Source organism: Amblyomma mixtum, chromosome 9 (genome assembly GCF_055824585.1).
Source record: "Amblyomma mixtum isolate Tamu chromosome 9, ASM5582458v1, whole genome shotgun sequence".
NCBI classification, from domain to species: domain Eukaryota; kingdom Metazoa; phylum Arthropoda; class Arachnida; order Ixodida; family Ixodidae; genus Amblyomma; species Amblyomma mixtum.
The window spans coordinates 37,360,249-37,371,253 of NC_143020.1; the positions used below are offsets into that span (position 1 = coordinate 37,360,249).

Sequence of the window (11,005 nt, forward strand, 5' to 3'; positions counted from 1 at the left end):
ACACTGTTGACCAGAAACAAGCAAACTTCGAGTGTTGCTCTAAAAGTTATCGTACAAAAAATTCTAACTTTCATTTAGGCACTTTGAATTGAGGCTACGAAGTGCCGCTGATTTGCCACTCGTCCGGACTTGTACGTGACACTGGCGCATATCACTGTAAGACATAAGCCTCTCAATAAAAGCTATTGCGCAGAAGCGAATTAAAGAAATCCGCAAAAAAGGCGACATAGGAACAATAAAATTAATATATCTTCGGTGTCACCTAGAAATGCTCATGGGTTATTTAGAATGTTTCTCTACAGAAAGGGTTGCTTTTTTATCGTAACGAGAATATCCTGCAACGCTTGGACAAAAAACAAAGACTTTTCTGCACAACTGACTGACTGCATCTTGAAGGTTACTAATGTATCAGTGACGAGAGCTGTGCCGTAAACGTAGACCCAAAAACCCGGGTGGTTCCAATATTCCTTCCCATGGGCACGTGCAGCAGCAGCGGTAAGAAGGGTGCTCATGTGAAGCTTGCAGAGGATGCGTGCCCGGACTACGCTCAGGGGAGGATGGAGAACTTAAACACAGTCGCTTACAGGGCCCAGTAGGATCTGCGCACTCCGGTGCTGAACTCAGAGTTAATTTTTCACGCTGAGTGGGTCATTGTCTGTTAAAGTGATTTTGGTTCTCTCTCCTTTACTTGGCGTTCCAGATGAGCAAGGCCCTAAGACGCTCCAGTATGCCAGTGAAAAAGTGCTACCCTCTAGTGAGTGCACAAAACGCTGGAAGATGCCAAAAGGAAGTTACGATACAAGGAAAACACTCTTGTGCACACAGGCGCAAGGAAAAAATATAAATCAGGTAAGCGGCAACAGAACTAAGCCAACATGTTCAGTGATTTTCTTTGAACTGAAGTAAGTAATGAGTCCGTTCAAGTTCTATGGTTAGCCATTGGATATGATAATTGCAATATATATAGCATCGGTGTCCATTGCCACATAACGCTATACGTTCTTCGTGCAGAAGTTGTTTGTTTCCGCTCAAAGTGCAGATTGTTTTTATTGGAGGAAAGGGGGGGGGGGGGGTATACAAGACACTGCTATATAAAAGAATTCAAAAAGAAGGAAAGCAAGCTGAATATGTTAGTGGTCATTGTCTTGCAAGGATATGACTGGTCTTCGTAGAATAAGAAATGCTTGCTTGTCTGTGCAGCTAAGAGGGCCGAGCAAATGACCGAGGTTCTTATATTACCTAGGAAGCTATGATACAAAAATTGACTTATATGGCACCAAAATTATTGCACAAATATTTTAATATTCCGTTTCTCTCGGCATTGCATGTATTAAGGTAAGATAGGCAACTGAGGTATTCAAACACCACAACAAATTTTTCTTGCATTGGTGCCCTATGAACCTTTTAAAGTTATCGAATATTATGATCAACATCGGTTGACAGTATTAATTTTATCAAAAAAAATGTACCACACTTACACTGCCGGGTTCTTTTGTAATTGCAAAGCTCTCGCCTTAAAGCCTCGGGGATGTTTCGCTTTCGTTATTTTTTGTAGAAATCAGAGCTCATCATGTGTATTTATGGTGTTATTTGAGTTTTGTTTTACGGAGGCCTATTTTTCTCGCCTGCCTATTTGCAGCACTTTTCACAATTTTTAAACAAAATTTGCGTGAGTGAAGCGTTACCTCTGTCTACATAGATGAATGTCGAAGGCGTAGCACTGTATCCGTTTGATGAGGCGCTTTTAGAAACGCTGTATTCACTTTTGCATAAATTGTATATCCGAGCTAAGCGCATTATGCAAAAAAAAGAAGCAAAGTGGTTTGGCGCGATTGCGAAATAAAATTATACCTTGCCTGTGGCCGCGGCGAACAGGCAAGGGAAAAGTATACTGTGGGGTGTTCAGATATATTTAATGCAAAAAATGAGAATTTTCGCCCATAGAACTCATGCTCCAAGGGTGCAACGAAGCTTTAAAATAAAAATGAATCCTAAAGCTTCAGTGCTTCCCCAGTCCGAAGTGACAGTGATAAGTGTACCACAACTCAACCCGTCACCTGTTCGCTATTAACGCGAGGCTTTCTCAGCTCCGTGACGAAAGGCAGGGGGGAGGCCGAAGCCTCCGCTATCGAACAACTGTACACACACCATGTCTTTTTTTATCTTCGTCATCAGGGTTGGCGCGGGTTAGCAACAAGCCTTAAATGCTATTGTCGAAAACATCTCAAATGGAAAGCACGCCATCCTGAGCGTCCGCCCTGCACCAGCCGCCGCAGTTAAGATCGACACAAAAATCTCCAACGCAACAAAGACGAAGCATACAGAAACGGAGAATAACAGCAAGGGCGCTCTTTCCTAAAAAATTCATTTTTATCAAGCAGCCAATTTATACGCCACAGCGTAACAAGTTTTCTAATGCGAGAAACTGATCAATCGTGTAGAAACGCGAGCTCTTTGATGTATAGAAATATGGATCAAGGGATAACGCTCGAGATCATATTCGATGTATTTTTTAGGCTTCCAGAAGTAGCACAGTTCTCAAGGAATGTCATTTTCTGGGAAAAAGATGTCGCGATAGGAAGATGCGTAGATAGGACGGGGCACTAGTTAACGTGTTCTATCAGTACGGCATAGCACATTACCAGGAATAAGAGCAATCATATATCCCAAACTTCAGGAGGAGACATAATTGAAAAAGCAGCCTTTTTTTTTTTTACTCATCTGACACTAGGCTTTGTCAAATCGCCGCTTATGGTATATATATCGCATTTCAAAAACAGAGACGCTCAGAACCGTTTTTTAACTGCTTATTAAAATAAAAAACAGGTTTTGAATCTGATGCTTCTCCAAAGTAACTGCGGTAACGGGAGCTCACATGGATCGGGGTGATGAAACTCTAGTTAATATATGTGGAGAAATAAACCATAGACATTAATACCACGAAAGGCGCAGGATGTTGTTTTTTGAACTATTTCTCACGGTTTTTGCAGAAACATGTCTTTGAGAAGAACAAGAGTCATATTAATATTTAAAAAAAAAAATCAAAGTTTCCAATGCCTTACTTGGCCTCAAAATTGCCGGCTTCTTTTAAAGGGACGATGAAACGGTTTTTTGAGAATTCGAGGTTATTCAAGAATTCGAATCTATCAAGCTTCTAGACAAAGCATGCAAAGTATTTTGTACTAGCATTTAAAATGGTGACATAATCGTCGATTAAAACCGCGCCGATGTTGGAGGAGTGCGAGGAAACTCGGCAGTGGCGTCATTGTTGCCGAAATTTCAGATGTCCGCTGCTTACACGTGCATGCTGCTGTGCGTCGTCAGATAGCGCCAAACAGGGCATCGTGAGCTTCGGTTCGATGGCGTCAGTTTTCTTCCATGGAATAACAGTTTCTTCGCTGGACACTTAGTGCCGTCATACGTGACGTCATTATCGGGGCCTGTCCCGTCGCTGTGTACTTCAGTGAAGCCTGAACGCCGACAACGACTTTATTCGGCGATTACGCCGCCATTTGAAATGCTAGAGCAAAACGATTTCGCAGGCTTTACCTGCACATTTCGCGCATTCGGCAGCCTTAAACTCATCGAATTCTAAAACTGCTTCAGTTGCCTTTTAACGATTGCGGTTCCATGATGCATTTTTAGCGCGGATCTTAGAGGGTTGGACGATACCAGCCAACAAACCTAAAATTAGTTATAATGGATATCCTAATGTACTTTTCTTATTCATTAACGTTGCATTTATAATTGAGAGCCCGGTAAAACCTTCTACATATAAAAATTTATGGGTAATAACCTTACCTTTTTGCCGCTGAGCCAATGATAAGCCAGGAACAAAAACACAGTTATGAATTTTAGTAGAACATGAATTCGCGTAGTCCTGAGTGTCTTTTCAAGCGAAATGTGCTCACACGATCGGCCATTAATTCGGGACGTAAAATTTCATACGCAGCCTGCTAGAAAATCAAGCCGAGAAATTTACTTACGAAGCATAGCGACACGAGTATCTGAAGAAGGGCGGAGCGCAGGTGCTCGTTTTTATTTTTCTAACAGTGCCGTGAATGTTTGCAGTTTTAATTTCTTTTTATTCTTCAATGTTGCCGGCACGCCACTTTATCGCGTTTTTTGTGATGCAAGACGCGACCAGATCTACCTTGACTGATCGCATCCAGGTGGAGCCAATTCTACGTTGTTCCAGATTGCTGTAGCAAATTTGCACGCTGTATCTCGAAAGGTCTCTGTCAGCTTTAAATAGAGCCCGGCCGAGAGCGGCGGGCATTGTGTTCGACGACCGCCGAGCGCTCTTGTTCCTGCGCCGCCACCGAATCATTCAGTTCTTTGCGGCCCAAGTCAGCCCAAATAAAGAGTTTTGTTTAGAAGCCATTCTCGCTGGTTTCCTGCTCGGCGAACTGCAGTCACCATTGCGTGAGAATAGGGATAAAAATGTTTACATCGTACTGTTTTCACCTATTGCATTAACATCGAATATGTAATTTGCCAAAAGCAGCGCGGGCATCCTGTGTTTAAAGTAGAAGACTTAGGTAAGAAATGAGAAGACCAAACAGAATGGGGAAGATCAGAACAAGTTTACAGTGTGTATTGCTCTGAGGCGGACTAGAACCGGCGGTGGCACACACGGTCCAGTTTAGCTTGCCGCTGGCTTGGACCTATCGATAATGCTGCACAACCTCAAGCAGCATGTTTTACTGGCAGGTAATCACTGTGTGCTCATTCATACTGGTGTGGCACCACAGGGAGAGGGACAGAGAAAGAGTGACAACAACACAACAAGAGCACTTGTGTTGTTGTCACTCTGTCTCTGTTCCTGTCCCTGTGGTGCCACACCAGCATGAATTCGTACCAACTCGCCCAATTTTCAACCCTTTTGAATCACTGTGTGCTTTGCTTCTCACTGTTTTCATCATCCTTCACCATTCTGTCTGCGCGTGGTAAATTCGGGAGGAGGACAAGGATAAAAATACTATTTAAGGAAACAAAATGCGGAGAACGAGATGGTAATGCTTACGACTCATTTTTTAGGCGAATTGCAGCCTTTTACACAAGGTTGTTTCTAAGAAAAGTTTTTCTTATCATTTCACACCCGACAAGAAGAGCAGCAGTGCAGAGGAAAGCTTGAACTTACAGTATCACAGCGGTGGCACTTGGAATTGCGTAGAAACGAATTTAACAGTGTACACATTAAGCGCCTGCCGATGTCAACTACCGCGTGCCACCTCCGCGCATTCGACAAGCAAAACAAGATCAACTTGTACGCCGAAATTAATAACCGGAACGAGAAGGAAAGAGACGAAACAGCTCAAAGACAAAATCGAAAGGGACAAGTGAAGCGTTTAGCCCAGAGTGGCCGCATCTACTGAATAATAGCCTATCAATGTTTTTATTGTGTGAGGTGTCACTAATTAATTTCATCTACCTAGAATTACAGTACTCTTGTGCGATCCCTTTTTGAACTTCTGTTTGTCTTTTTTGAAAGGGCGAAGCAGGTGGACCTTTGACTGTCGTCGCCAGGGGAACACCAGCCGTGCAGGTCGGCGTCAGCTCCTTCACATTCTGCACTAAGAGCCAGCGGCCGAGCGCCCACACAAGAATCTCTGGCTATACACCGTGGATTAAAAAAGTGCTCAGCCTTTGTGCGAAGTGGGAACGTCGCAAGAATTCGCACTGAACTGTTTTCAGCGAATGAGAGCACCTTATTTTATGGTTGCGTGTATAATCTGTGAATAAAGTACCAACACAAGCATATGTGGACGACCGCGGTGAGGCGCAGTTGCTCCGGACTGTGATAGTCTTCTCAGTGATTTTTTTTTTTTGCGTCACCTTTCGTGTATTGATAAGAAGATGACGTACGGATTTGAGCGACTGGAGTCATTTTAAAGAAAGCGATTATGAAGTTGTAGCAACTGTACCCCTGAATAGGTTCACCCCGGAACATCACGCCTGCTCGCGTGTGCAAACGTATTTTATATCTTTTGTCACTGCACTGTTCATCAAGTGAGCTCCTTGTCCACCGTGCACAGTCGCTGCCTTCCATTTTTTCGTACGTCTCCACCAGTTAGATTACATTGTTCGAGGAGGAAAGTTAATAGGCTTTCAGAGAGCAGGCTGTCGTGAATTTCACAACGAATAAAATTGTTCAGTGCAAATACAGAAGTAGTGCCCAAAAATGCAAATATTGATTAGTTGATATTGATTAGTTGGTTTATTGGTTCGGTTTATTAGGGTTTAACGTCCCGAAGCGACTAAGGCTATGAGGGACGCCGTAGTGAAGGTATCCGGTAATTTCGACCACCTGGGGTTCTTTAACGTGCACTGACATCGCACAGCACACGGGCCTCTAGAATTTCGCCTTCATCGAAATTCAGCCGCCGCGGCCGGGATCGAACCCGCGTCTTTCGGGTCAGTAGCCGAGCACCGTAACCACTGAGCCACCGCGGCAGGTTCCAAATGTTGATTAAATGCATAAAACTTCAATCCCTGTCTCTTGCCTACGTTTTTGTCTGAATACCTGAAGGAGATCCGGTGATTAAAGAACGAATGAAAATTTATAGAAAGGGCCCAGTCAGAGAGAGTTCGGAGTCTCTTGAAGACAATATTTCTCACACAGGTGCCCTAGAAATGAATACTTATTAATAGCAGAAATAGAGTAACATTGGCAGCTCCTCATATATGACAGTAAAACCACTGATTTTTAAAACGATACCTGTTCGTGTAACGTTCCTTGGATTGAAGCCGATACTCGTCTGCATTTATCCAAAAGAGCAGAAACGGCGCATTTAAGGCCGGGATACATGCGACGTTTTTTTCGACGACATTCGCGCGGCAGTAAACGTCGCGGCGGCGCGACGCCCGGCTGGAGATACATGGAGCGTTCAAGCGGCGGCGCTCCGCCGCGTACCCCTTGACACGAAAGCAATGTGATCAACAAGTTGCAAACACGACTGTGCAAGGAGGTCTGTGAGAACAGTGACGCTGGCCATTCTGTTAAAATCAGGAAAGTTTCACTTCGACACCATAGTACAAATTTTAGCACGCGCGCTGAAGTATCTATAAAGATTTGCGGGCTCGAATGCATGCCTTTGAGTACCTTTGGACGCCCGCTCGACCGCGAACACCAGCGGCTGCGGTTGTCTTCGACACATTCGCTTCAGGGAGGGAGCGCAGGTATTCCGATCCAAGATTCGGCCATGCTCTCCAAAAAAAGCGACATTTCAAATCTGATGAAGCGTTTATTTTCACGATAAAAACATTTCCGTGCCGAAAACACGGCGTAGCTCGACGGCCATGGCGGCCATGTTGGCGGCGGCAGGCCGCGGACCAGAAGAGCGGGCTACTGCGCTGCTATTGGTTCGCTTCAGCCGCCGCTTCCGGTCTCACCGGACGCCGCGCGTCAAAATCTAGCCGGTCCTGATCGGCGGCGGCGGGCGTTTTTCTCGACGCCGGGTGTCAAATCTGCTCCGTCGGGCAAAAATCGACGATTCGCCGCGGTAAAAACGCTCCATGTTTTCCGTCATTTACAGGCGCGCGTGTGAAAAGGATCAGGTGGGTATCACGGCGAGCCTTTTTCCTTTCCCTTCCCAAGGTAGGGAGCCCTTTCACCGAAGAGCGGAGATATAACCGAGATACTTGGTACTGCGGACGTGAGCTTTCCGCCAGGCTTAAGATGCAGAGCGGAAGAGCAGTGTCTACTCAAACAGCTCTTCATGCAGCTGAGGCCCAATGTGTGCTGCACTGTGAGTTCATGAATACAGAGGAGAGCAAGCGCCGACTAATGGCGTTCCATATGAGCGGGAGACTAGACAGTGCGTGGAATATACGATGAGCGAAGTTTTTTTCTTCCTAATTCATGTTTGTTCTTTGCAAAGTCTGTAAGAGCAGCGCCATGGAATAGTGAAACCTGGAACCCAGCACAAGCAAATTAGTTTCCCTTAGAAAAGCGAGGGCTCGGCCAAGTTTTTCATGGCAGGAATCATATAGCCTATTCATGGTCCCGCAGTAGCGCGACTACACCAATGTAGTGCTTCTGTTTTTCAAAATGCGAAAACGTAAGTTCTATTGTGTAAATTATTAAACGCTAGCAATTTCTGTGCAAGAATATTCGCTCTGAAAAGCATTTTTATTAAACAGAAATGATTATTTTGCACGGTTACCTACATTTCGTGGCATGAAAAGAAAGCCCTCTCACGCCACGGACAAATTCGGTGCTCGTTCAGGCCTATCTTCTTTAATGCTCTTTTATTGCAATGCACAGTAAGCACATTTTAATAAAGGACATATTGATTGTAGAAAAACGATTCCTTGCGTTATTTTTTAACCCTGCAGTTGTACTCATGTTTTAGGGCCAAGCGAAGTACCATACGCTGTCTTACCGGCATTCGCCAGTGTATGAAGTGCCCTTTCAGAAACTCGCGTAGACGGTGGCGCCAGCTTTCCTTATAGTTAATATTTCGAAACTCTATTCTTCTGGGTATCCAATGAAGGTTAAAATTGATGTAAAAAAGTTAAGAAGCTGCTCGCGGCTGTAAAAGTCAAGTATGCTATCAACAGTAAGGTTAAAAAAGTCTTGCTGAAGCTGGTCGTAAGCCACACGAGTGGAAATCAAGACTTCAACCTGGCTACCAGGTAAATGACCGAGACCATGAAGGTCCAGAGGCCTTCACGCACCCAATACGGCCAATGCACTCCACGCGAAGCAACGCTGGAAGCTACGAAACAAGAACCGCGAAGGGCTTCGAGACGGGTAGCGACGTCAAAGATTGCGGAAAACACAAAACTCTGGCGTCGATGACAGGATGAGCAGACAGAGGAATACGAGCGGCGCTGATGGCTGGAATAGCGACGTCTAAAGCGGCGAAGAGAATGCGTGCAGAGCGGGAACTCATTTCGTCAAGCACTGAATCGCACCGCACTACGCAGGGTACAGGCAGTTCGATATGAGGACGGACGCAGTCAATCAGGGCACCATCTGGGGTAGGAAATTCAAGCCAAGGGTGGGGTACTGAAAGAAAGGGGGAGGACTAAAATTTTGTTAAAGCACAGGACATTCGTAACTACAACTGGGTTGGTGCAAAGAGTAGTGGCTGTCGACTGAAAGGCTCGTGTTATTTCGCGGTGGGCCGGAATTAGAGTCGTCGTTTTGCGAAGGGACTGACTGAGTTTTTACTCATTACAGACGATCATTGCGGAGTCAATTTAGACGTGCGGAAGCGTGAAAACAACTTCAACAATGGCAGCAAAAACGTTCGCGGCAGAAAGAGGAGGAAAGTTATAATCAGACGAGTACGTAATCCATGTCAATACAAGTGTGGCGATTAGTTCACGGCTTAGTAGAGGGAGGTTGTCGGCGCTTTGGCGAGATGGACTGGTGACGAATGGAAGGAAAGCGACGAGATGTGAAGGCCGGATCACCAGAGGCCTCGGGTGGCAGTCTAAGCAGAACACGGAACCCAGGCTGCCGAATAAGCCGTCGAGGTGGTGAAGAGGCATAAATCGCCATATAGCGTCAGCAGTGGCGTGTGACGTGACCGAAGTTGCCGCAGGCAAAGGAAATTGGACGGTGGTCCGATGCGCGCCATGAAGCAGCTGCGGCGGACCAGGGCATGCAAATATAGCATGAGGCTAGGTGAGGGGAGTGGGCGAGACACGGAATCTGACTAGCCAAGAGGCGCCGCGAAAAAAGGATCCGTCCGAAGGCATCGGCGTAGCTCGATGGCGCAGCGGCGGGTACAAATGTGGTCTGTACGGCCTCACCAAATAGCAACGGGGCTGCGACAGAAGGTTGTGGATGACCTGAAAGAAGAGCTTCTGTGACCTGTCACTTGGTTTTTTGCTGTAGCTCCGAACAAAGCATGATACTGACTGCATTGCACAAGGAAGCGGGTACAGTTGACGTCCGACCTCATCAAACTTATTTCTTGATTCCTGCGCTGTCCGTGGCCAGTCCTACGAGTGAAGATCAGCCGGGCGGTGAACTAAAACACGCTGCTTGCATAGGTCGTCAAAACTACTGCCCAATTGGTAGACAATAACAATTGCTTTTGGAGGCTGACCAAAGACCCCAGTGTTACTGCGTTTTAAGAGGGATTGCATCAGCGCCACCTATTCAAAAGTATTAAAAACAGAGCGTCTCGGCGCTTAAAATTCGTGATCTTGCCGTCGTCCATCGATTTAAGTTAGGTGCTTTTGCACAACCGCATGACATCATCAGTATGACTCCAGATTTCGCAGTCCTGCAGCGCTTGCTGTCTCAGACGCTGCTCTAAACGTGGTTAGCAGACCGCAGGCCAGAAAAATCCTTAGGAAAGTTTGCCTTGAAGCCTTTCCACCTGGTATGTCCTTTTTTATGTCCTAGTTCTTTTTTCTCATTTATATAATTGACATTGCACGCAAGATTTACTCCAATAAATGGGTACAGATTTTAGCTGAGGATTGCGTAATTTATATCACAGTAGCCAGCCACAAGGACAGTAACCATAAATTGCCCCTTAAAAGTTATTAGCAACTGGTGCTGTAAGTAGAAAATGAAAATAAACTTCAGAAAGGCTATGCATGCAACGCTGACCAATAAAATTAAAAAAGATACATTCATTCGATTACGAGATAGTAAAATTATAACCTGCTGAAAAAAGTTTTATTATGTAATTAACTCATACAGTTGGTCAGAAAAGTGTCATAAAAATGCCGTTCATTTTGGCAATGTGCCAGAGATGTCATACACTATCCTACAAATTTTATTACATTTCTATGACAAAACATCTGCGAAGTTACTGGATCATACATCTTTTTTTTTCTCAGCAGAATAAAAATGAGCTAAACGGAAAACTCGTAATAACAATGTACGCTCCTCAGCTGAAAAGAGCTCTAACACATGAGACGAGAGTTGAAACATGCTTCTTAAGAAGCAAAATAGCTTCTTATTTAGCCCTTGCCCGTCCCACTATAAAGTACCCAAGGTTGTGTCGGATCTGTTAGAAGAATGTGATAAAAT

General features: G+C 45.0%; 1 protein-coding gene across 1 annotated transcript in view; it reads left to right on the forward strand.

Moving 5' to 3' along the window:
- Positions 1 to 5,686, forward strand: part of LOC149328762 (chymotrypsinogen B-like) — a 32,920-nt gene extending 27,234 nt beyond the window's left edge. Inside the window, exons 7-8 of the mRNA XM_089562155.1 lie at positions 701 to 849; positions 5,495 to 5,686. Coding sequence (XP_089418281.1) covers positions 701 to 849; positions 5,495 to 5,686 — 341 coding nt within the window. The remainder of the gene's footprint in view (positions 1 to 700; positions 850 to 5,494) is intronic.
- The last annotated feature ends 5,319 nt before the right edge of the window (positions 5,687 to 11,005 follow it).